Below are 27,006 nucleotides of genomic sequence, written 5' to 3'. Positions count from 1 at the left end.
TTGCGGAATAACCCACGAATGAAGGAATGGCGGTACTAGCTCCTATATGGCGTATTGTCTCCGAATTCCATCCTACGAAAGCCTGCAAAGTAAAACAAGGTCCCCCCCAAAAAACAGTCCTCCATTTGACTGTAGCAAATGGCTAAAGAAAGGAGCCTCAATGTTTCCCGAGAAACCAAATGTTTGCTTTCCTTTCCTGAGCCTCCTAGTACTCGGGTTCGATCCCCACAGCAGGGTCCATTTTAGTTTAGCTGGAAAGTTTTATGCCAACCCTACTTTTTTTTAGCTTCGTGCCACAGTCAAGTGTAGGTCGATTTTCCCTTTCATGTCATTCACGATCAATTCCATTCACTCACACATTCCATTAAAAGGCACGTGTGCTTTGGAGATAGCAATGAGACACTATATGCAAAGTTTTATTGCGCAGAACAGAGGTGCACTAACTTAGAACACTCTGTAGGTCAGTTATTATAAACCATGCTACCCTCATAACCATACAAGAAAGGTGAATATCGTTCCCAATAATCATGCACTCCCTATAAAAGGGAGCTTATCACGAATAATAAGAAGCGAATTCTATGAATGTACATTTCTCTCCACATTAAGCCGGTTATATTCTACATACGTAAAATTGCCAGTCATTCTTTCTCTTCCCTCCAAAGCCCGCTCAATCTTCGCAGCCCGCAAATCTATTGGCTGGTTAGCTGACGTTAGAAATGCTACTTAAACGCAACGCTCTGTAGAAAGAGGCTTTCGATTGTGTCACTGCTTCGTATTTAATTTCAGGATGATATGCGCACTGTAGCGCACAAAGGAAGTGCGTTAGCGTCTCAGCCTCAGTAGGAGGTTTTCAGGTGACAGGTAAGTGCCACGTAGGAGTATGCCAATGTCCGAGAGGCCCGCTAATCTGACAGTCAATCTGCTAAGGCAATCTATCCAGGCGTATGCTACTACAATGCCCAGGATAATGCCCGCGACGGGGCCGATGACGTAAGCGGCCGAACCACTCGCAACGTTCTGCACCGTAAGTTCGAGCAGCACGCCGGTCCAGAAGGGCACGTAGAGTGGCACCGACGCCATGCGATAGACGCAGCCGGGATGCATCACGTGGTGGATGACCTTCAGCGCCATGAGGGCGGCGACTAGTGTGCACGTGCACGAGCTCGAATGTGGCAAGGGCGTCGGCAGGTTGGCTCCCAATGCCAGCAGATGGCGCCAGAGGATGCCGCACAACCCGTCCAGTAGCACGTTCAGAGCATTCACCAACAGCACGGCCAGGAACAGAAAGCTGCGCCGACGACGATGCGAGGTGTTCGATTCATCAGCGGCCTGGCTGAACTAAGCACATCGCGTGAGTCATCCGCCGCCTGTGGTTAATTGATCAAGACGTCCACATTTTCCAAATTAGCAAACAGATAATCTGGCATGCGTTCTCTTGCACGCTGTTTACTTTACCACATCAGCTTCCGGACGTTGGCTGAGTTTCCAAAGCCACCTCGGTGTGAGGCACAGAATGAACGCGTAACGCAACAAAACATTTCTTTACTGGTTGTTATGGTTTCGTGACTTAATCCGCATTCATGACTCTCGCATGTGGCTTCTCCTTTATTTCTTACTCGTAGCAATGAGTGTCATAGTAGTCTCTTATTTTTCGTTACCTGTCGTCCATTTAGTAAGATGCGAATGGGCTCCATTTCCTTTTTTGCCTTACTTTCTTTCAATACGAAGACATTTGAGGACATGCAATCTTGCGCGAAGGCCAGTTTTGCGCACAAACTAGTAGAAAATAACACAAGAGGGAAAATGTTCTATAACGTTTTACTCTCTCCTATTCTCTACACGAAGCCTGCGTTCGTAGAATACAGATACAAACACGCCCAAATTAATACCATACTCAGTTATCCACTAGCATATTATTCTGTTTTCTGCTTTACCCTACTCTGGTACAAGACCCCGGTGTCACGAGCAGTAATACACGATGTCGTTATTCAAAGCATAAATTTACCAGATCACAAATAAAGCCTGCAATATCACAACATTATGGCCACCTATCAAACTGGTAAACACGTTTTCTGAGTGTTAGTGTAATACAACTTGACTTCCGCTCAAGTCTGTAACGAAAGTTACAAAAACAGCACTAACCTGAGATGCCCAAGGTCTTTCTCAAGCTTCTGGCCGACGTCCCATATGGACAAAACGGCGTACGCCAACCAGCAAACATCGGGCTGGTAGAGCGTCGGGAGCAGCATTGGACGCCATACCGGAACGCTAAACGACAGCCCAGTCTCAGCCAGGGCTACAGTGTCAGGAAACGGTCCTAACAAGAAGGCTGCGATGACAGCAGTGACGAATAGGAACGTAACCGGTGCGTAGGGAAGAACGCATAGGTATATGCTACGTCGGGGTCTCCGAATCCTGTAACGAGATAAGAAGCCAAGGCCCTGAACTCGCAGCTTAGCACATTAGGCTCGTAGTGGCTCAGATTAGTGAATATCCTGCTGTGTTGCTGAGCACGAGAAGGAGACGGCTGCTTTTGCATGGCCTGTGAACGCAAGAACACGCGAGTAATTAGAGTTATTTGGGTCTTAAACCGCAGGTGCTGAAACCTCCTCTGGAAACCGCACCACAGCGTCTATAATATGTACTAAATTGATTCTGGATGGCCAATACGGTAAAGTAATTAACAGTGTGAACGTTCATAGCAGTTCTCCGGAAACTAAACTTCGAGTCGCTTTGCATGGAAACTTCCATAATCGCATTATATTTGTTATCGTAAGTTCGAAATCGCTATTGTTTTGCTGGGGGCTGGCAGATTATATAATCCTGAAACAGGAGCAGCGAAGCTGAAAACATGTTCTTTTCTTGTGCTGCTTTAAAGCTACCTCTGTCAAAACTGTTGGAAGGCTTTGAGCTAGCCGCCAAGTTATTAAGAAAATGCATTCAAATATGAAGCAATCTCTGCTTTTGAGATCACAGACCGAAAGCTATTCAGGACAATCACATTTATCAGAAAGTGTCAGTATCTAAGCTGGAATAATAAACAATTGGCTTCGTTATACTTTGTTCCAATATGATGCTGTATTGGACTAGAATATCTTATGCATACTTCCAGCCTCGGGGCATAGCAACAAATGCTATGTCATAGCCTAAGAAAGCAAGCCATCCCCAGGCATATCCACGTTAATTAGTCTAGCGACCACAAGCGTCTAAATAAAATTTATCAATCTTTTGTTGGACGTGACTTCACTGTCTACCTCACACCGGTGATTACACGTCGACGAGTCTAAAGCGGAAATCGCTCAAACAAAAAGATTGATCTACATTCATGAAATCAAGGAACCTCAAAGATTTTGTTTCGTACGTGTGAATACAAAGTATGGCCGTGCCGTTCACCTGGAGAAATGTTCGACAACACTGCAGTCCTAAAGTAACGTAATACTGGACCAGCAACCACGCCAACCATGTATTCCCCATCAAAGCTCGAATGGTAAGATAATAACTTAAATTGAAGCCATGGTCCCACAGATTGCGACGCTAATCCACGCCTTTTAAGAACTCGCTATTTTGTACGACAGAATATGCACGGCAGAATTCGCCGCGCAAAACTGAGTTATCGGAAGTTGCTGGAAGTTTGAAGGCAGTGGTGCTATGGAACTGACACTCAAAACAAAAATTTTCTACCGTGTGGTTCACATCTTGCAGATTTCGCAAGAGCGTTTATTATGAGCTGCAAAATATCACGTTTACATCTTCGCTAGATCCAGCGTCCCTCTATGTGGACATAGTAAGAAAAAAATATTTAAAGAACATATGGTGCAAGTGCCTTGAACGTGCACCCCTTGCTTATTGGATTACCTTTTTTTGCCATCCGGCTGGGCTTGGCTCATAAAGGCGTTAACTGAACGGCCTCACGCCATCACGAAGTATTAGTTTCGAGCATGAACACGTTATGCGGCAGTCGGCAACGTGAGTATTCGCAAGAGATTATTTACACGAGACCCTGCTCAACTAAACCATTGCAATCTGTTATTGAAGAGAATGAGCGAAGCGTGAATATGTTCTTTGGAAGGTAGCTCAACTGTGTAACTCACTACGCAGGAAATATGTGTCCATGACGGTGAACACAGGGACTCGAGAGAATTACCTATCACTTTGATTTCGGCACGCATTTTAAACATTTTTTTACGGCTGATTTTGATTTTCGCGCTCATAACTGTGAGGCCGCTCATTTTGCCGCTCGACGGGCAGACAAAGTGCGATGATTATGGCGTTGACGTTTCACGCGTGCCCGCACGAAATAAACCGCTACCAGGTACAACAGCCTGAAGGTATAATACACCACATTTGCTCACGAAAACTAATGTTAATAAAGCTGCACAACGCCGTTACCCTGGCTGCTCTAAAAACACTGCACAACATTACATTCCATATTTAGATGTGGATCTATTTACTTAGATTTATTGTAGTTGTTTTAGAGCGCAGCTCTCAGTAACCGCGCAACGGGCATAATGAAAGATGAAAGAGCAAACGCAGAGCGGGATATGAAAGACGCAAGCCGCGAACAGCGGAGACCAATGAGAGCTGCCCCTTCAATGACGTGCACGCGGGAAAGTAGTGTCGTTATGACCGCAGGACCACTTGATACGTACTCGTATGTGGTCTCAGTCGGACTGCTCGTTTCGTACTATCGTCTGCTCGCGTTAGCTCTCACTCGCGCATGCTTGGTTAGCTTGGTTTGGCCTCGTTCGCGCTTGTTTCGATTGTCATGGCTTACGATTGTTTTGTAATCTGGTTGCATGCGCGATGCTAATTATGTTGTGCTTTTTGGTAGTCACGCGGCACCAGGGATTACACTGGAATTTTCGATGAGTCGTGTATAAAAGCCCACGCGCTGGACCCGCAAATCACATTTTCGATCAAATTCATCGCCTCAATATACGGCAAAATAAAAACACGTATAGAACTGCACTCAAATTTCTCATTAGAGAGTATCGTAATCATCGCTGAAATTTTTGCAAATAAACTTTAATCGATCATAATGAGGTTGATGATGACAACTACTGTGATCATGGTAAAAAGTAAGCTCATCGCGTTTCAGTTTAAGGCTGTTTACCAGAAGAGAAAGCACTGTACTAAATTGCGAAAGGGAACGCAATCTGTGTGCAATAATTTTATACATTTTTTTTACTTCTACTTCTTTATACTTCGTGTGCACATGGGTTGATAGTTATTGCTGTTTGAACCAAAAGCAAGCAAAGATGCATTTGTTCATAGATGGTCTACTTCAGCCCCTGCAATGAATTGAAGAACGTTATGAGATTGTACCCAGTTGAAAATGACAACAGAGGTTGTGTTCAGTACTACAGAAATTTCTGTTGTACAACAGGATTTTTCTGTAGTAACTACAGATTCCTGATGAAGCGACAGACTTTTCTGATGTACAAGAGACATTTCTTGTTTTGACTAGAGAAGTACACTCTGTCGTATGTCTGTTGTTACAACAGAAAGCTGAAGCTCTACAACAGATTTTTGTAGTACTACAGAAAAATTTGTCCTTACTACAGGCACCCTGTTGTCCCAACAGAAATGTTCCTGAAGTAACCCGACAAACTTCTGTAGCGCTACAGAGAGCTGTTGAAATACTACAGAAACCTATTGTGGCAACAGGCCCCCAATGGTCACAACAGAAGTGTTCCTGAAGTAATGCGACCAACTTCTGTTGTACTACAGAAAAATGTTGTACGACAGAAATTTATCATTGCAACAGGCCCCCATTTGTCATAACAGAAGTGTTCCTGAAGTAATGCGACAAACTTCTGTTGCACTACAAAGAACTGTTGTTCTACAACGGAAACCTATCGTCGCTACATGTACCCAATGGTGACAACAGAAGTGCACTGAAATTGTGTGATGCGACAAGCTTCTGTAGTGTTTCTGGACAAACAAAAACTTACCTCGTAATAAAATTTCCCAGCGACGTATGGGCGAGGAAGGCACCCACCAAAATGCCACTGACAATTGGGCAAACGTTACTCTCCGTGCAAGACAGCAGAACAACCGTCTCAAGCACAGCGAATGGCTTCCTCCTGAACCGGAACCTCCGTTTGCCGTAGTGGATTCTCACCTTGCCAAATTTCGTGCTTGCAAGCGCTTCAAGTGTCATAATGATCCCGACGAAGGTCTGAGAGCACACCGTCTGGAAAGAGGACAGCTTAGTGTACTCGGACAGGCAAAACAGGATGAAAGTGTTCACGAGTCCCACCAGAACGGCCGCAGTCGAGAATAGAGCGGCAAAGTGGGCCGTGCCTAGACCAGCTTCAAGAAGGACACCCTTGGCGAAAAAGCAAAGAGAGTTTAAGGCCAGGTTCTTGACGTCACCGTGATGGAAGGCGGCGAAGAGAACCCTCTCCCACCGGTTCTCGTGCAGGATCGTGCAGACGCTTGCGCAGCGGTCAGGGTAGTCCTTGTGTAGGTACTTCCAGTGAGACTGCAATTGCAGCCAGATCACTGCGAGCGTTACCCAAGGGATGCGAGGGTTAGTGTCAGACGCGACCGACCGCAGCTTGGGTGAATGCACTGCCGAGCCTATTCGAGGGCTGGAGAGTTCGCTGGCAGAGGCACTGCCGCTCGCTGAAGGTGACGTGTCTCTGAAGACTTCTAGTGCTCCATGCTTTCTGTCTAGTTTCTGGGGTATCTCCCTCCAAGGCGCCAATAATCGGGGACTGCCCGGAGCCTCCAGTTCATGAGATGCCTTATCATCTGCGTCACTTTGTTGCGCACGAGACTGTGGCGCAGCTGACACGTTGAGACCCGCAGGAGGTATGGGCTCTATGTCATTATCCTCTATCGCTTGTTGTAGAACGGTTTTCCTTGACAGCGACTGTATGCCGGGTTGACTCGCGCGGGCGAATGACTGCATTGTCGAAGTCGAAGCAGTATCAACGTCCGGGGGTGTGACGCTGTTCCACTGCATGCTCAAGTTTTCTGGCCTCTGCGACGATATTCGCGGGGTCTTGGGGCTCAGGGGGCTATGCTGCCCGTCAGGCCAGTCATTCTCCGTCCATACAGGAGAGAGAGTCGAGAACGGCTTGGAACTTCGGTGTTCTTGATGCTGTCTCACCGGCGAAGACTGGAGAAGTAGGGATCTGTACTCCGCGTTCGCTGCCTCCGGAGTTAGGCACGCCTCCGACTTGTGGTCCGAAAGCGGTGCGGATTGTTCTGCGGCCATGGCTGCCGCTTCCGATTGTACTGGGTTTGACGAAGGCGGCCCGGATTTGCGTACGAGGGAGTCTGCAGACATGTCGGACGCTCCACTGCCCACGTGTTGCGAGCTATGATGCTCGGGCTCCGCTTTGACACTTGAACTGAGCTCAGCGGTCGTGGCGGCGATTTCTCCGCCCACCGGTAAGTGCCCTTCGCGGTCCGTGCCCGAAGCCGCCGAATCGGAAGACGAAGACATTGTGTCTTGCTTGTCCGTTTGCTCACTGTCAGTATGATCGGCACTCGTCTTCTCCGACATGTTTCCCTTGTGAGCTAACGCCGAAGGTGGGAAAGAAGTTGAGGTGACCGAAGTAAGGCGTACCTTGTAGATTTAGGCTCCGGTTTACGCTGCCTGGCGAACACTAATGGCCGCTTGTATCGCACGTAATTTGTCGAGGCGTTTGTCGCAAGCCTCATTTGCCAATTATTAACGAGAAAGTAGGAGCAGCCGTGCGTTGCCTCATCCCGGGGTTCTATTCTTCTTCTTCGTCACCTTCTGGTGATGATGATAACGATGCTTAATTCACAACTGAACAAACGCACTCTGGAATAGGCATTCTTCGTTCCTCCTGTCTTACCTTTGCCTTCCTCTCTCTCTCTTCTCTTGTAGCAGTACACAAAATTTTGTTGTTGTCCTGAATAATTATGGCGCACACCCACAGTGTGGGACTGGCCCTGGGTCAGCTGGCTAACACAAACGAAAAAAAAGAGAACTAAAAATGGAAATTATCAAATATTGATAAAAAGTGTAGCGTACGGTAGGAACTATCATGAAAAATAACTCTGAAGGCAGAATTTAGGCTTGTGAACCAATTTAGCCTAGTAATCGATTGGATTCGGTAGGAAAAATTTTGAACTGCCAAGCAAATACCTTTGTCGCCAAAACCAAGAACAGAGACTCTTAAAGACTTGAACACATCACCACCGCGTGATGTAGATGCTGTTGTGTTTTCCGACAGCCGATCTACAAGCTGTTATAGTGGCCACGCAGTGCTTTCACTGCTCACCCACACATAACCCTATCACATTTAGGACTCCATGTTCGCTTCCAAAAAAAAAAACTAAAATTGAAACTTCTCCATAACAACATACCTGCGCACGCGGTTGAAGACAGTGTCAAGCGAGGTAGATATGGTAAATAACGATAAGATCTAACACGACAAATGTAGGTATAAACAGGATAGGAAGGCAACACACATGCAGAAAATCACAGAATATCGTGGTGCTCGTATCTGTATGTGCCCTCACCCCGACACGACGTCTAAGCTATCGGCCTATGGTCGGCGTTCTGTGCACTACTCCTGATTAGCCAGTGACGCAATCAATGAACTTATTTTCAATCAAAATAATTTTTTTCTGTGCATGTTAAATGTACTTAGGGTGACTCTGTCAATCTCATTACTGAAGTTCTTGTTGCTGTTTGGGATACCCGTTACCCTAAGCAATAGATATATATCTGTCTTACGCTTTCTGCTTCAGTAAGAGATCCAGTAATTGGAATGTAAGCCAATGTGCTGTATACACGTTACTTAATTTTACGCCCCCTCCCCCACGCTTCGCATTTCATGTCCATGTAGACGAGATTGATTGAAAATGAAATATATAGGTGATGTTGATACAAACAACATATTAGGCGACATTGTTGTTGTTGCCTCACGCAGGCACATTGCGACATCTTTGCATTCTTCGTCTTCTTTTTTGAGAAAGTTGTGCCATGTGCCTAACGTATAGAATCACCAAGCATTGTTATACCAATTTTGAGCTCTTGATGCTGAAATTAAATGTTGAAATGTTTATTTCTTACCGGATATAATTTTCGATTTCATAACAATATGTACCTATATTAAACTGCCTTCTATTCTTTTCTTCTGCGCCCTTGCGCGCTCAAACACACACATGCAACAACACAAGCATTTCGTTAACTACTACTTTGGTCAATATTGTCCTTAACATGTTCGTACTGACCGAAATGCAAATGAACATAACTAATCACACTCTAAAGTATACCCCGCAGTGGACATAAACATAAATCTTGGTGGTGGCGAAAGCACGCGCTCACTTTCGAACACTCGAGGGAAGGGGACGACAAAGAAGCACAGTCAGCACGTTCTCTTCATCGAGGCCGCCTGCGAAACCAAAATTCTGCCGTGAAGAAATTTCCAACTACGGAGAGTGCAAGGACGATTTAGTCGGCGGGTCGACGGGCTTGACCTTCTACAGCATGCCACCGATTCCGGCGATATTCACTCTTTTCTTGGACCCCGGGGCAGTCACCAGACCAGCGGCCTGTCCAGCTCCACTAGGACACGTAATTCAAATCATACTGGAGCGAGGGACTGCCACCAAAACCAGCAGGGCCAACTTCAGGCAAGTTGCGATGCAATTGCTTCAGCCGGCATTGTGATAAACATGTATTTCGATGTCCGTTCTTCCCGCGTACGTTACTTACTCGTGAATATAATTCGTTTACCTTGTCTTACACAGATAAGTGGGACGTACGAGGCAATACTGCATTTTTTACTGCATTGAGCAGTACAAAAGGCAACAACCAAATTACTCGAGAGATATTTTTGTGGCTAAATATTTGGGTTCCACGTAAAAATGATCAATGAGACGAAAAATTCAACCAGAAATATACTAGTTGTAGGAAGAACACGTCGGATTTGAATCCATGCGTCGCCAGAGCAGTACTTGTTTAGAAATTTATTCTCGTGTTGGCTATTGCTCAGGAGAGAGGTTAACTTTGCTAACCAAGCAAACACACTAGACAAGCAGCACACAGGATAAATGCTGGCGTACTTCGGTGCGGCTCTTGGCGGTGTGCACATGTATAAAAAGACAGCCAAGTGTCGAACAAAAAATTTCAACAACGCGGAGTTCTGGGACAGTTTGTGCCCCAATAAAATAAGTCAGTAACTAGCCAACTAGTTCCACTTTCTGTCGTCCTAAGTGAAGAAAGAGTGAGACCAGCAGTCGTCCTGCGTACTATCTTTATCATGTGTATGCTTCTTTTATTGCGATCGCAATTATACGGACGCTCAAGGCGCCACCGTTGCCGTGCTGTCATGGTGTATACGCGCATGCGTGACCAAAGCGTGAACGTGTTAAAAAAATCTACAGTGAACCGCATTTGGTTTCCCTGAAAACGCAACGACGTTAAGTGGGCTCTTCGTCACGTTCCGTTTAATCGCCTCTGCCGAAACCAAGGCGGCGTGCTGGCTTCGACTCCTCGCATTGACGCTGTACTCGTACGTGTTAGGGTTCCATGCTAAGCAGCTGAGTGCGTTCCACACTGCGAGGCACGCGTTGGTAGGAGCGGAACGGATCAAGCTGAATCTACGAGATCTCGCTCTTTTATCTGAGACGCTGACAAACGCCCGCTGTGTTTTTTGTTTGTGTCAGCTCGTGCAACATCGATTGTGCGATGCTTGTGACGCCGCGGGCAGTGCTTGTCTTGACCGCAGATTTCTCGCACGCCTTCTGCACTACGCTAAACCTTACTGTCGCTTCCAATGCTTCCCCTTCCAGAGACTGAAACTAATCTTTTCTTTTATGCGAAGCATACTAGCCGCACAACCACGCTCTTCCTTGCTGCGCCGCGCACGGCCGCGTAGCTACCATATGACGTCATAACAGCTGCAAAACGCCTCCTCGGCACGCCAATGGGCGCGCGTCTCCAGCAGAAGCGTGGTGTGTTGTCAGGAACGCCTCCGCGGCGCAATGATGGGCGCGCGTCTCTCGCAGGGGCCAGTCCGGTTGTCTGGAACGCCTCCCCGCGCTGCCATTCGGAGGCTCTACTCGTGCGCTCGCCTGTATGAGTTGTTTCTTCGTCTAGCCGAACCAAATATAGCCAAGCAACAGCAGTTCACCAGGCTAAACAGTGGTTCAACAAGTAAAATAAAGGCTAGTATGCTTCGCATCCTGGGCTTAATCTTAGCTAAGCCACAGGCATTTTTTTCATTGTGATGGCAATTATGTGGACACTCAAGGCGGATTTCTGCCATCACAATTGCCGTCGCCGTCGCCATGAGGCTCCGTTTGAGGGAAAGCGTGTGACGGTGAGCATACGAACGCGGTTCAATCTCGCGTGCACGAGCGAGTAACGCGGCCCGGAGGCGTGCTGTCTCATGTCGCCCGCGAGGCAAGGGTAGTTAGGCGAGGGAGAAGGGACGTTCTTCTCTGGCGGCTGCTAGGGTGCATCGATGTCCTCCTCACCTACCACTCCGTACAGAATGGACGCAACCGCGGCGTCTACTATGGCGTTGGCCACGCAAATCGCGGGCGCCGTAGTAGACGCCTTTGGCGGACGCCATAGGGACGCGTTGCCAGCGCTCGTGTGTCTTGAAAGCGGCCTGCGACTTGGCTAAAGTGCGCGCCCGCGTGGACCTTATCTTCAAAGCAATATGCGATGTTTACAGAGTGCGCGTAGTGCCGTCATCTTCGTAATTTCGCACGCCCGCAGTTATTCAATCCGCAACGCAGTGGTCGACTCGATACGAGAAAGTTATTGTTTTCCCTCCTGCATTCGAGTGTCAGTGCCGCGTCTGAGAATCCAACCACCACCTATGTACTCAATTGCAGAACGCCGTAACCCCCTCCTTTTCGCGGCGATTCGTGGAGTAATGGTTGAAAATGCGTTAGGAGGCATTCACCAGGCAAACATGCCGTATGGCGGATCACTGGTGTCCGTAGCCATAAGATGTAGTGCGCATGAAAGTGCACCAAACTTTTTATATATAATGATACAGGCGGAATACTGTCGGTGCATGATACTTCGCACGACCAACGGACACCAATCGACGACCGTGCGCCTGCGCCGCGGCGTAAGCACTAGCTGTGATTAGTGATATTTGATTCGGTTTGAAGTTTTAAATAGTCGTAGCCCTCTTATATTTTTTGTTAATACCGGGTGGATTAGTCTTTATCAGCTTTTTCCTTCATTCACTACAAAGTATAAAGCGTTCCCTAGTAATCTCAGTGTACTCTTCTTCGAATGCAGTTCAAGCACGTGCCCCCAGGATAGACGCAAGCGCGGGACTCCGGGCCCCGTTAGTCGAACCAACACGATGTGCAGCACGACACACCGCATAGAGTCCAGCGCGGAGTCCGGCATCCCGTCGAGCGCCTCGCAGATCACCAAGTTGCCCGGCTGTCAGCAACCGTCTGTGCACTCGACCCTCAAAGACGAGTTCCAGGCTTTCGATCTAAAAGCACGCTCCGAACTGTGAGTTCACCTTCATCCAAGTAGGTCTGTTATATCGTAAACTAAAAGTAGCATATAACTGCAGTTTTCGATATGCATGCAGTACGTCTCTCAAATCTGTCAATAAACGGCAAATATATTTACGTTAAGGGACGTAAGCGGCTTGCATACAGAAGCAGAACTCGACTCTTGCTTTCTGTATTCCAACTAACCCCCGTTTCGGAATAGCGTGCGGCTGCTTACGTGTCTAGAATAAATGTAAGCAGTTTGAGGAATGTTGTGGGGCGCGTTCCCTGGAGAAATTACGGAAGTTTAGGCGAAATACAAAAAACGATTAATGATCATTTCTAGACGCATGCCCATAGAGACGGCAAAGCAAGAAATAGTCACCTAGTGCACTTGAGATAATTAGTATTTCCACATTTATTACAGTCTATCAGTTTGCCTATCTCACTTTATATTCATTCTCTTCATTATATTCCCCGCAGGGGCGTCTGCGTCAGCAGGCGTTTGGTGTGTGGCGACACCACGGACCCGAGCACACGAGGGTTGGACCCTCCCGCGTGTAGCCGTGCGCGGCTTAGCCGTGTCTGGGGAAAAGGGGATCCTGGGGGTTGAGCTGATGCTGGGTGATTGGACCTTTATGGCCCCCCGGCGGAGGCAACACACCCCTTTGGCCTCTGCTTCACATAGACGGCACCCCCGGACTGACCCACCCGGGGGAAATCGGTAGTTGCCTTTTCCTGTCTCTCTCTCCCTACAACCTTCGTCTTTTCCTTACTTTCCGCCTTTCCTGTCTCCTTCTCATTTCTTTATTACTTCCGACCTTCCTGGCAGCAAGGGTTAACCTTGTGTGAGTAGCCAACCTCGGTTATATCATATTGGGTTATAGCGGCAACGTACAGCTGGCGTTAGCAGGCCCTGTTTTTCAGACCCTGCAGCGTCCCCTTGTTGGACTCCATGGTGGGTGGCTGGCGTTGCTGCCGAAAACTACACGTCCACACATGGCTACTTCCTTCCCTCCACTACTTGATCGCCCTCAGAAAAGAGGGCGCACCGATGAAGTCTTTCAATTTTTCGGCCGCCAAAAAGAATCGTTCCCGCGTTTCCATGTTATCCATTCCGCAAAACCAGATAAACCAGTAAGAACTATCTCACCCTTCCTTGTTTCTAAGTCATTGACTGAAGTCTTTGGTCCTGGATATAAGGCGTCGAGGATGGCAAGCGGTGATCTCCTCTTGGAGCTCCGCGATCAAAAACAATATGAAAAATTGTCAACATTAGTGTCATTTGGGGAAACCCAAATAATTATAACCCCGCACCGCACCATGAACACCACCCGTGGTGTTGTCTCTGATCATGACTTGATGGAGCTCACTGAGGCTGAACTCTTGGAGGGCTTCAGTGACCAGAATGTTGTAAATGTTAAACGAATTAAGATAAGGCGAGATGGAAAAGAGATCAACACGAAACACCTGATACTCACGTTCGGCTCAAGTGTCCTTCCCGAGTCCATCGAGGCCGGTTATATCAAACTTCGGGTTCGACCATACGTTCCCAACCCTCTCAGATGCTTCAAGTGCCAACGTTTCGGCCACAGTTCACAGAACTGTCGAGGCCGGCTGACTTGTGCCAAGTGCAGTGACAAAGAACATTCCTCTGAAACGTGCCAGAACACTCCACATTGTGTTAATTGTGATGGTGAGCACGCCGCGTACTCGCGGTCGTGCCCTTCTTGGAAAAAAGAAAAGGAAATCGTTACAATCAAGGTAAAGGAAAACATAACTTTCAAGGAGGCACGGAGGCGGGTATCATACCTGCCCAAGAAAACCTTTGCCGATGTGGCGCGTCAGGGGGCAGCGTCACAACGGCCTCCGGCGGCTGTCCGACTCACAAGCAGTGAGTCGGCAGTTACGCCTTCTGCCCCGGCGGCGGTAGCAGCTAGCGCTGCTCCGTCAACCGAGGAGAAGGGACCATCGACCTCGAAGGTGGGCGCAGCCGAGGCTGCCTCAACTTCCCAGGTCCCTTCCAGCGCTGGCAACGGCCGACGCAGCCAAATCCCTCAGGGAGCCCCATCGGCCTCCGGGCTGGTGGGCGCAGGGGTCTTGCCCTCCAAGGCAGGACCCTCGCTGGTAACTTCCCGCTCGCAAGAGCACGTGTCCGGCGCCTCACAAGAGGCAATGGACACTACACCTATCCTCCAGGGGCGCCAAGCGCCTAAGGAGCGGCGAGGTTCACTCGAACGCTCCAGAAAGGGCAAGACCCTGATTACAGGGCCTCGAAAGGGCTCTGTAAATAAATCTCTGTAATTTACATAATCACTACTTCTTTTCTGTACACACAGCACCTATTTACTACCAACATGGATACACAGATAATTCAATGGAACGTCAGAGGTCTTCTTAGAAACCTTGATGATGTGCAGGAACTCCTCCAAAAACACAATCCAAAAGTGCTGTGTTTACAGGAAACACACTTAAAATCTATACACACACACTTTCTCCGAAAGTATGTTACATTCTGCAAAGACCGCGAGGATGCTGTCGCATCATCTGGCGGTGTAGCCATTATTGCTGACAGAAGTGTAGCGTGTCAGTATTTAAAGCTCCAAACGGCCCTTGAGGCCGTGGCCGTTCGAGCCATACTTTTAAATAAACTCATTACCATCTGCTCTTTGTACATACCACCACATTATCAGCTTCACAGACGCGACTTAGAATCATTAATAGATGAGCTCCCAGAACCCTATATGATTCTCGGTGATTTTAATGCACACAGTAGTTTGTGGGGCGAACCACGCTGTGATGCGCGAGGTCGCGTCATTGAACAGATGCTTTTCTCTTCTGGAGCATGTCTCTTAAATACAAAGGAACCCACATATTTTAACCTAGCCAACAAGTCATACTCTGCCATAGATCTTAGCATTTTATCGCCGACGCTTTTACCATATTTTAAATGGATCGTGCTTAACAACCCATATGGGAGTGACCACTTCCCAATAATCCTAACTACGCCGAAACAAGATCAACTTCCCCCGCAGGTCCCTCGGTGGAAAATTGACACAGCCGACTGGGAACGGTACCGAACTCTTACACACATGACCTGGTCGGAGATGTCCGGTATAACCTTAGATGACGCTGTTGCATATTTTACAGCTTTTATACTTGATGCCGCATGTAAATGTATTACTCAAGCGAGTGGCATGGGTTCCAAACGGCGTGTTCCCTGGTGGAACGATGCGTGTAGGCAAGCACGGAAGAAGCAGAACAAAGCGTGGGCGCTGCTTCGCGATTCGCCAACAGCAGAAAACTTAGAAAACTTTAAGCATATCAAATCCCAGGCGAGGAGAACGCGCCGACAAGCAAGACGAGAGAGTTGGGCGAAGTACATATCAAGCATCAACTCGTACACAGATGAGAGCAAAGTATGGAATAGAGTGAAAAATGTCAATGGGCAACAAACGTATTCCCTGCCTTTAGTGAACAGCCACGGAGAAAGCCTTGAAGACCAAGCCAACTTTCTCGGTGCTCATTTTGAATACATATCGAGCTCTTCACACTACTCCGAAACCTTCCTAAAGTACAAAACACAAATTGAACAGCAAAAATTTGAAAGAAAGTCTGCTAAAAGTGCGGCGTACAACAATCCATTCTGTATAGCAGAACTGCAGGCAGCACTAAGCTGTTGTAATACATCCGCCCCAGGTTCAGACCGCGTAATATATGAGATGTTAAAACAACTACCACCCGAAACACAGAAAACCCTCCTCTACCTATACAACGTTATATGGTCTTCCGGCGAGATCCCCTCTGTTTGGAAGGAGGCTATTGTAATTCCCATTGTGAAACACGGGAAGGATCCTTCCTCTGTATCAAGTTACCGACCTATAGCGCTAACAAGTTGCCTCTGCAAAGTATTCGAAAAAATGATTAACTGTCGACTACTACATATCCTCGAATCAAATAAATTCCTCGACCCATACCAGTGCGGGTTTCGCGAGGGTCGATCCACCAGTGACCATCTCATACGTATCGAGGCACGTATTCGTGAAGCTTTTGTTCATAAGCAGTTTTTCTTATCAGTATTCTTAGATATGGAGAAAGCTTATGATACTGCGTGGCGGTTTGGGATATTGAGAGACCTCTCACAGTTAGGTATACATGGCAATTTGTTTAGTGTTATTGAAAGCTATCTGTCTAATCGCACATTCCGTGTTCGAGTGGGCAATGTTTTGTCACGGAAATTTGTACAGGAAACAGGAGTGCCGCAGGGCGGTGTGCTCAGCTGCACGCTCTTTATAGTAAAAATGAATTCTCTTCGTCTATACATACCACGTAACATCTTCTATTCCACATATGTTGACGATGTGCAGATAGGATTCCAATCAAGTTCTCTTGCAATCTGTGAGCGACAGGTGCAGCTTGTCCTTAACAAGGTCTCCAAATGGGCTGACGAGAACGGGTTCAGACTAAACCCACAGAAAAGCACATGTGTCGTTTTCTCGAGAAAAAGAGGCCTGCACGCTGATCCTGAAATTCTCTTGCATGGTGAGCGTCTGCCTGTAAACAAGGAACATAAATTTCTTGGCATAATTTTAGACGCGAAATTAACCTTTGTACCGCACATAAAGTATCTTAAAATCAAATGTATGAAAACAATGAATATCTTAAAGGTGCTCTCACGCACAACCTGGGGCAGTGATAGAAAATGTCTCATGAACTTGTATAAAAGCCTCATACGCACACGACTAGACTATGGAGCCATAGTTTACCAGTCGGCTACTCCAACTGCTCTGAAGATGCTAGACCCTGTCCACCACTTAGGAATTCGCCTGTCCACAGGTGCCTTTAGAACAAGCCCAGTGGAAAGTCTGTACGTTGAATCGGATGAATGGTCACTTCAACTGCAGAGAACATACTCGTCTTTCATGTATTTTCTTAGAGTAAACGGAAACAGTCAGCACCCCGCGTATAACACCATAAACGATTTGTCCAGTTGTCAACTTTTTCGCAACCGACCCACAGTGGCAAAGCCTTTCTCACTGCGTGTCAGAGACATAGCTGAAGAAACAAGTTTTCCCCTGCTTCAATACCACCTTATGTCCCCTGCTATACGGCCCCCACCGTGGCAGTGGCAACCAATAGAGTGTGATACATCCTTCATAACTATTACAAAGCGCGCTCCCCTCGCGCATATACGAATGTATTTCCTGGAATTGCAACACAAATACTCCTGTCCTGAATTCTTTACAGACGCATCAAAGTGTAATTCTGGCGTGTCTTACGCAGCAGTCGGTCCATCCTTTTCGGATACCGGTGTTCTGCACACGAGCTCAAGTATCTTTACAGCAGAGGCCTACGCCATATTGGCTGCCGTTAAACACATTAAAGAATTAAATATGCCAAAGGCAGTTATATATACAGACTCCTTGAGCGTCGTAAACGCATTGAAAACTGTGAAGAAATATAAAAATCCTATAATTGTATCTCTCTATTCAGCATTATGCACCACCTATGCGTCCAGGCAGCATATCGTAGTATGCTGGGTGCCGGGGCACCGCGAGATTGCAGGAAACGTGTTGGCTGGCCAGCTAGCCACATCCGTCCACGCGAACGCTGCAGACATTTCCACCACTGTCCCTGTAATGGACCTTAGGCCCTCCATAAGGAAAACGCTCAGGGCTTTCTGGCAGCGGCTGTGGGATAAAGAAATAGAAAATAAACTGCATGTTATCAAGCCATATCTTGGAAACTGGCCGCCGGTATCAAAGAACCGCCACACGGAAGTAATACTTTGCAGACTTAGAATAGGCCACACATACAGTACACACGCATACCTATTGTCAGGTGGTGATCCACCCATTTGTGATAAGTGTGGTGAGCCACTTACCGTGCTTCACATTCTGATGCAATGCAGAGAATTAGATGCAAATAGGAAAAAGCACTTTCCATTACCTCACCGGCAACAAATTCCACTTCATCCCCAAATGATTATAGGTATGGAACCTCTCTTTAAACATGAATCACTGTTTCAATTTTTAAAAGCTGTACATAGTTTTCATACTATAGCCCAAGGAAATCCGTAGCACAGCCTCTTAACAGAGGGTTCTGCTGCGGTAGCTGCATTGAAAGAAAGCACCTGCCTCCCAGCCTTTGGGCTCAAAGGCTTTAAGGAGGCATATGTGCTATTTCCATGTTCATGAATTTAGCCCCATGATCACTTGTCACTCGTCCTATACCCAGAGACCACTCCACGTATCACTGTCATAATTTTATACCTATATATCGTTTTATGCTTCTACGATAGCGACTAATTTTAGGCCACTTTACAGCCATGTTACACCCCATCATCGTAACTCACCAATCAGCGCTTAACACATCATTATCAGTCATGGCGCTCTTTGGCCACACCTGGCCCTTGCGCCACTAAACAACACACATCCATCCATCCATCCATCTCTTTATTATACGCTCCATGTACATGTTGCAGACCTATATATATACACGTCTCTAACGACCCCGGCTCCAGATCTTCCCTGGTTTTCTGCCCAACGATACAATAAACGTATCCTGCTTAATCATCGTGAACGCATATCAGTTAACGCGCTCCTACCATTATTATTATTATTATTATTTTTTAATTACGTCTGTTTGAAATGCGGCGGTGACAGTCACCTAGCTTGTTTGATCTTATCAAGTTTTACGACGCCTATCGCACTCTAGTATGTTGCCTGCCTATGCTTGATAATTTCTTACTTATTAAGATCTATACACTATACTTTGCAGTTACCTATGCCTGCAACGGCTCTGGTTTTATGAATCTCTTCCCTGTATTTTAGTTCAAATCCATCAAACATTCCTTGCTTATGTCGTCTACAGACCAGCTAACGCCTCCGTTCACATTGAAATTTAGCGCTTCTGGAATATGAAAGTTTCACATTGGTCTATCTCGGAGAACACCTTGGCATTCTGTTACGATGTGCTAAGCAATTTTAGAACTTAGGTTTCACTTGCTTGCCGCACCAGCTTAGCGGGCTGGGTGCCATGTAGAACCAATCCAAGAAAAATCAATTCGGTTTCACAAACCCTGACATTATCACTGTGACGCACCTGGCCAGGCTTATGGTCACCGGAATCGACAAACGACCGCTAATTTTTGGTTCTTAAGGTCTGAGATTATGGTCACATTTTCAGATTCAAGTGAGAGTGCATCCATCGGTGCAATTTACACTGAAGTGGCGGCCACGAGTGCCTCCATATTTGCAGCACTATTCTTTAGAATACGTAAGCATAACGCACGTTGACCTTCTCAAACAACCTACGTTAACGTTGCGTACGTAAGCCGTAGAGATCTGACAGCGTACGGAGTATGCACGGTGACGACAGCGTTATTACTTCAAGTAGGTAGAGTATTTACGTTTCTTTGCCGAACGCTATTATAGACTCAAATAACATCAGCAACTCCCAAGAAGGCATGACGACAGTCAACTAAACTGTATTTCATCTCTGCCGCGAATCCTCGTTCTTCTTGGTTTTCGTTTAAAAAATGCCTTAAAACATAAATTTCCCTGTAAATATGACTAGAGGGATACTTGGCGTACAAGGTACAGAAACAGGGATAAAGTGCCTTAGAAAGGCTGTCGACCTATCCGTGTCAAAGGTAGGTCCGCTTATAGAAAATTGGCCAGCCATTCTGAGGTACTCTATCACGGTTTGTTTTTCTATATCACAGTGTGCTACTCCATTCGTCGGCCCCCTTTTGAAAGGAGTGCCTGGTATAGAAGTTACATAAACAGGAATAAAGTGTCTCAAAAAGGCTCGCCAATGTTTGCATAGCTGGACCTATCTTCGTCAATGGTAGGTCTGCCTACTAAAACATGGGCCAGCCATTCTGAGGCCATTTATCCCAGTTCATGTAACTTGTATACCATAGCGTGCTATTCCACCTGTCAGCCCCGTTCCTCCGAGGAGTACCTGGGTCTGCGACGGTTCAGCCGCCGCAGACACGATGAGTAGTACATGTTTTTCTCAAAGATTCGTTCTTTTGGCTTCAGAAGTTCTTGTCGTGTTCTTCGTAAGGAGCTTAATCTTTCTAAAATTTCAAGCACTCGTATGTTACTTCAAGGTTTGGTGACAATAAGAGTCAGTGAGCATACATAGGTAATGCATTTTGCTCCATTAAAAAAGCACTAGTTCGCTTTAAAATTTATCAGCATATGAAGCCATATGGTTATTTGAAGTTGGAGTTACGTTTAGGCCGAATACTATCTAATACCCCATCCCCTTCCTATGTTGCCTGTCGACACTAACATCGTGGTTAATCCTGGTATTTCTCGTAGAATAATTCAGGCATAAGTGTCCTACTAAGTAGAAGGAACTGTTGCATAGTGATTGGATCATTTTCGGCCACTCCCAAGTGCCCCATGAATTCCCCCAATATTCGCCTTCGTTGATTGAGACATTTTTGGTTGTTTATTTGTGGCACTTTACCTGCCTATTGACGGAATTACTAAGCAGACATACTTTTGCTGAGAGCATGAATTCAAGAAGTCTGTGCACGCATGTTTATCCATCACTGCTTCTTTCGCTCATAATGGAACATTCCTTTGAATGCCATCAATTGTCAAAGTGATAAAGTCACTTTGAATCCTAAGGTCTGTTGTTTACTCATATCAGTGCACTATCGTTTTTATGCTGGCTAAAGCACCATGCCTGCAGCTCCCGTAGGCAAACGCATCTGATTTGCCTCTAGTAGGTTTTTTTTTTGCAGGATGCACTATCCTTTGGAGTACTCTGCTGTCTACTGTTTGATATTGATGGTCAGTTTAACGTCTCTTATAGGCCTCGTAACAGCGATCAAGACAGCCCCCTGCAATACCTACATATACCGGTTTTTCAATGTGTATACGCTAAAAGGCGGGGAAGTTGAGCCATCCCATTAGCCCAAAAATGTTTCCATAGATTAATAATGTTGACGTTTCTAATTTTCACAGCGTAATTCCGGCCAGTCTCACAGGGAAAAGCGAAACTAAACAGCGGAAGGGCGTATCTATCCCGCCATTAATAGACGGCCCTCCATGAGTGACGTCTTGACCATCCAAGAGTCGTTGCGCCTCCCTGTCGAGCTAGCATCGACCGACTGTCTTTATCAAGCCGCGATAGTAATAGCTTCATTCCGCTAGTATTAGTCGCGATAGTATTAGCGTCGGCTAAAATTTGCTTAGTCGATTTTTTCTTCTTTTTCTTTATTTTTGTGCGAACATGGACAGGAAATAGCGCTCACAAGTCACCACAATAATTCAGTAGACTTGCTCGTCCTTGTAAAATCGCAGTCGAACATTCAGCGATGCTTTCTACAGCACTCTTCCCGCCTAAACCACGGTTCCTAGGCGCTATCCCCGACGAATGCGGTTGCCCCGCCAATACATTGTACTGCTTGTAATGTCCGCCTGTTTGAACAATCCATCTCGGCGAGTAAAACTTTCTGTACGGCTACAGGCACATTCAAAAAAGGTTACATGTTTCGAAAAAGAAGGTGTGTGTGTGTGAAAGGCTTGATATTATCTCAGTCAAACATTTACTTGTATTATCATTTCGTACGAAGGAAGGTACCCTAGCCGACTTGCCCAGCTTGCCGCCTTGCTTCTGTTTAGTGACTCGAAACCTCTCTAAAACGGTGTCCCTATCTGTGGAAGTGTTCGCTCGTCGTAATTGTACATGCCCCCACATTTGAGATCGCTGTCCCCCCCCCGTCTTGTTATCGGCAGTCTCTCCAAGACCACCGAGAACCGTATAAGGTCCCGCGGACACCCCATGCAGCGACTCTGCTCCCTGCCAGGACCAGGACGACTGCGTGGGCGGCGCTTAACGGCGCAAAGCGCCTGGTTTTCCCGTCCTGAAGGGTACCTGCAACTCTGCCGCCACGCCGGCGACAGAGAAGCTGTGGGCGTCGAAGAGCACCACCACTCTGAGGTGAGCACTGAGTGAACGAGCGAAAATCTGGGTGATTCGGTATCTGTATATCCATAGTCATACCTCGAGTAGCGCATGAAACACACTGACGAAGGACCGGATGTGACGACCGCCAACTCTCAACTGGTATTCTTATTGAAGCAACATTTACCTGTACACACTTTACAAGCGTTATCTAATAGTGAAACTAATACAATAACAATTAAGAAATAATATAAACACTGCAAAAATACACCAGCTGGCCGCATCTATCAGTTGGTGCTGCGACACGGGCTGGAAAAATACGCTATTTTTTTTACGTCAGCTAAATTAGTGGCAGACTGACTTAATTATTTAATCATTTGAAGAGGGCAATCAGCATTTTGCTAAGTGCTGCTTAAAGCCCGACGCTGCTTGTTTTCACATCATTGTTCTCGCACTTGGAGACTGCATGGATATATAGATTTTGTTTTTTTTTTCAATTGTAGTAAAGTGAAAATATTCTTATATGCTCTCATGACCGTCTTGATGCTTACCGTGTTTTTCATCAAGTTCTTTAAACAATCTCACCGGAAATAGAGGCACCACATTCACGGACAGTGTGTCCAGACATAATGCCACTCCAGCGAGAAGAAAATCAACAAATTGACTCCGCGTGAACTTGGAGTCTCCATTGTTTGCGGTTCAGCGCACACTCTTTTGATTTTGAAGGTCATCGCGGTTCATCGGGGAACTCACGATAACACAAGAACCAATTTAGTTCTTTTTTTCTTCAGCATGCACTGCTCCGCGCATCCGTAATGCAGCGCGCCGTCAATGCGGCTACCACTCTAGTTACCGCATGCAGGGTACTGGGCCGAACGAAGCGCTTGACCAGAGTCTTACCCCCCATATTCAGAAATGTAACTTAAGTCGAAGCCCATGCTTGACTTGATTTACATGTCGCCTGGCGTTGACGGGCCCAAAGACGCTCACTGCGTTTCCTTCGACACGTTCACGACGAACTTGAGTTGCATTTCTGAATACGGGGGTTAGGCTCTAGTTTGACGAAGAAAAGTTTACTAAGATTTTTCGTTCTTGCGCACCAATTTCGCAAGTTACTTCCGCTATCGAATGACCTACACAGATAACTGTCGCAAAGGCATAACCCTAAGAGCCCACGCCTCCCGGCCACGTGGGATTGCGGTGCCCGTTGTGCGAGTCGACCTGGTTTTTCCTCGTTGTTATTTAAGACAAAGTACAGACGGACGCAGTACGGGATTAGACTAGCATGTGTACAATGAAAACTGATCCTTGATTGCATCAGGGTGCCTACGCGTCCTGCGTATCCGTACAACAGGCCGACGGCATCTACGTCACCCCTACGTCATACGTCGACCCGCTGTTAGATTCGAAAGTTGCTTTAAGCATGCATGACGTCCGTGTATACGTTCTCCTTCAGACTGTTCTGTGAACTCAAATGAAACCCATCCAGCGTGGACACTGGGGCGCACGAATCACACCACAATGAGTATTCGCAACCGCGACAATCATTCTCTTGAAGACTACCGGAGTGCATGGGTGGTGGTTTTAATTGCTAAGTTCACACTTTAACATACGATTGCACCGAAGAGAGGAAGGGGTCGGATTGGTTTTAGCCGCTCGTGTAACCCTGTAAATGCCATTCCGGGAACCCACGATTTCCGCAGGACCCAGTTTCGCAACCCCATACATGAATAATGTTTCTTCCATAAATAAATTTACAAGCTATTTCACTCTATGAAGGTGGATGACCAGCGAAGCTATAGCTCATCACGCAGGATTAGAATAGGGTACATGTATTTATATTCACCATTTGGTAATGGTAGCGATGATAAGTTTGTGATTATAGCGATATGTACTGATTTGTACGGTTACAACCTTGGACAGAATCTTGGACAAAGTTAAATCTATACTGGACTATTGTTGAGTAGTTGAGTGACTCGCATGGGCGTGGCACCTCAAACCAAACACTTCTAGCACAAACTGAGCGAATCATTTGTTCTATGCTTTTGAACTGGCGACATTGAAATCTGCAACGATGATCACAGGGGAAGTGTCATCCCGGGTAACCCATGCAAAGTGCGTGGTTACGAACTTCGCGATGTCTAACTTAGGTGTGCCTGGAAACTTATACACAATGAATATCACGATTCCGTCTTTCTTTTGTACAGCATAATCATCCCCACAGTCGGTAGCATTGTATTCGTGCGAGTCAAGGGCGTATGTCTGTAAGTGCATACGTTTTGTACTTTGCATGTATGGCAATGCATCGTACTCGTATGTCCATGTGCTGTTCACAGACGATTACAGTATGTCAATCGACTTGAAACTGTGCGTCCTGATTTGTTTATTTTATTGATTATTACACTTTTATCATTATTAGGGGTGGAGTGATTTAAGCCTGCTTCACCAGTGCTGAGGATTGGCCCGGTAATGCACAATCTCCAGGACCGGCCCAGCTCGCCTTTTTTTTATTGTTTACGCACAAATATAAAAATATATTTTTTCTGTTGACTTCGTTTATTATTACCTAATGTTAATTTTATTACTCGCCTAGTCCTTAAAGCATGACTAATCTCCTCTGCGGGTCGGCCCAGTATGGCGCTATCTCTGGGATCGGCCCATATTTTTTGCCTACGGAAACGAAAGATGCATTCGGGGTTAGAGGTATACAGCTTGGTTGTAAAATATCAGTTGACCGTTTGCACTGCGCTCGTACGGGCTTTCTTTTCGTGGATACGCAGTGTGCACAATACAAAGCACGACTACGGGTGATTACTGAGGAATCATGCTTGTCTGGAGAAGATAGCTGCCTACATTACCGCAGAAATGTTGGTTTCCCCGATTCTAGATGACATTAACAGAAAAAAAAACATAGTTGGGATAGACATGTAACGCGTCCAATTTTTTGGGTTTATTGCAGTCATGTATTGCTTCTGTTGGAGTCACAGAATCTGTGCCCAGGGTTATAAAATCAAATTTTGGTGTTTTACTTGTCAGAACCACAGTATGATTACGAGGCACGCTTCTGTGGCGTCTGCAGGATAATTTTCACCACCCGGCTTTTTTAAACGCGCACCTAAATTTAGGTAAACGAGTGTTATAGCATTTAGCTGTCATTTAAATGCCACCTCTACGGTTTGAATCCAACCCACGACGTAGAGCTTAGCAGGGCAATGGCCTAGCCACTAAGCTACGGCGATATACAGGTCGTAATTAGCTGCAGATTATCTGTCACGACCTTGGCATCTGTAATACAAGTTGTGCCAGCACGTTTAGCTAACCAGTTTAGGGCAGGCCTCTCACCGATATTGTCGAGTACGAGAAGAGGGCAGGTCTTGAAGGAGTCAATACGGTATCTAGAGTGGCCGTCATACTAAATTCTGAGGGCATAACCGGAGCCCGTTAGATCTCTCCGAACCGTTGTTTATTTTCCATGGCGCTGATACTACGCATAAAAGGGGGCCGCCTCCTGTGACCACGAAGACTAACAACTAAATTTAGTAAGAATCTGTAAGCGCGACTAATTCAAGTAATAGCTAGTAATAGTTCATCAGACAGGGGGTACCTATTTATGAAAAGTTCTGCTGAGTGCTAGTTAGTTGAGCTAGCCGCCATTGTTTCACCAGATACACATGTCTGCACGTTCCCGACTGCGTACGCCTCACTCGTTGCCTCGTGTCTAGCAGTTTACGAGTCTCCTATCAACGCTTGCGTTTTACAACGGTGCTTTATTATCTATGAAAAGATTCGCTGCAATACGCAGCGCTTTCTTCATGACCAGTATGCTCAAATAAAGCTCTTCGCCCTTCATCTTTCGTCCCCGAGCACGGATGAAGACCTCCACGTACCATTCACATTTACAAGCAACCTCACAATTTTCGGCGTATTTGTCATTCCTACCCACATCGCTTTTGCAGGCGTTCAAGCTCAAACAGTCCTCCGGCCATCGTGCGGTTCACGTTCGTGCGTATACGGTCCGCCTAGAAACCACTCCTACGACTGCGGCCACGGAGACCACCCACGTGACGACGGGTCAGAGCACGCGGCAGAGTGCGACAGTGTGTGACGGGACTGACCGCGACCAGGAGGACCCTTGTGGTACAGCAGTCTCGTCGGTCACTGCCAATGGAGACTAGGAGGTGGAGAAGCCTTTAGCGCGAGGAGGATTCTATTCGGACGCTATCAGGACGCGCATCTAACGTCACCAAGACATGCATATATTTCCTTGTTTCGGTATTTTGAAAATGTTAGTACGTAACTTTAAAAACTGTTTCAAAGGCCTGTTTCTGTCGCAGGTCTTGATTCAGTTTCTGTCGTAGGTCTTGCAATAAAAATTATATGTGTCGAATCCCTGACTCTTATATGGCAGAACGAAAGTATTCTCAAGTCCCGCGGTAATTAAATATAAATCGCCGAGAAAAGCGCAAGTGTCAGTGTATTTAAAGGCGAGAACAGTTGTGCCGCAGCCTTTGCTTACAGTTAATCAAAAGCCGTAAAGCTCACTTTCCCCGCCAAGACGAAAACAGATGCGGACCAGCCTTGGTACAGCTTCTTCTGAACAGTAACACG

General features: G+C 46.5%; 2 protein-coding genes across 2 annotated transcripts; one reads left to right on the top strand and one right to left on the bottom strand.

Moving 5' to 3' along the window:
* Positions 1-736: 736 nt before the first annotated feature.
* Positions 737-7,766, bottom strand: LOC135916320 (uncharacterized). The gene is made up of 3 exons (XM_065449652.2): positions 5,955-7,766; positions 2,143-2,415; positions 737-1,288 (listed from the first exon to the last, which is right to left on the bottom strand). The coding sequence occupies exons 1-3, from the start codon at positions 7,517-7,519 to the stop codon at positions 823-825; spliced, it is 2,304 nt and encodes a 767-aa protein (XP_065305724.1). The 5' UTR covers positions 7,520-7,766; the 3' UTR covers positions 737-822.
* Positions 7,767-9,319: 1,553 nt separating this feature from the next.
* On the top strand, positions 9,320-26,785 carry LOC135916322 (uncharacterized). Its single transcript, XM_065449655.2, has 4 exons — positions 9,320-9,627; positions 12,260-12,484; positions 22,230-22,434; positions 26,355-26,785. The coding sequence occupies exons 1-4, from the start codon at positions 9,482-9,484 to the stop codon at positions 26,571-26,573; spliced, it is 795 nt and encodes a 264-aa protein (XP_065305727.1). The 5' UTR covers positions 9,320-9,481; the 3' UTR covers positions 26,574-26,785.
* The last annotated feature ends 221 nt before the right edge of the window (positions 26,786-27,006 follow it).

The sequence above is a fragment of the Dermacentor albipictus genome, unplaced genomic scaffold, assembly GCF_038994185.2.
Source record: "Dermacentor albipictus isolate Rhodes 1998 colony unplaced genomic scaffold, USDA_Dalb.pri_finalv2 scaffold_66, whole genome shotgun sequence".
In the NCBI taxonomy this organism is placed as follows: Eukaryota; Metazoa; Arthropoda; class Arachnida; order Ixodida; family Ixodidae; genus Dermacentor; species Dermacentor albipictus.
Note: the sequence above shows the minus strand (reverse complement) of the source record. Positions and strands in the feature narration are given on the sequence as shown.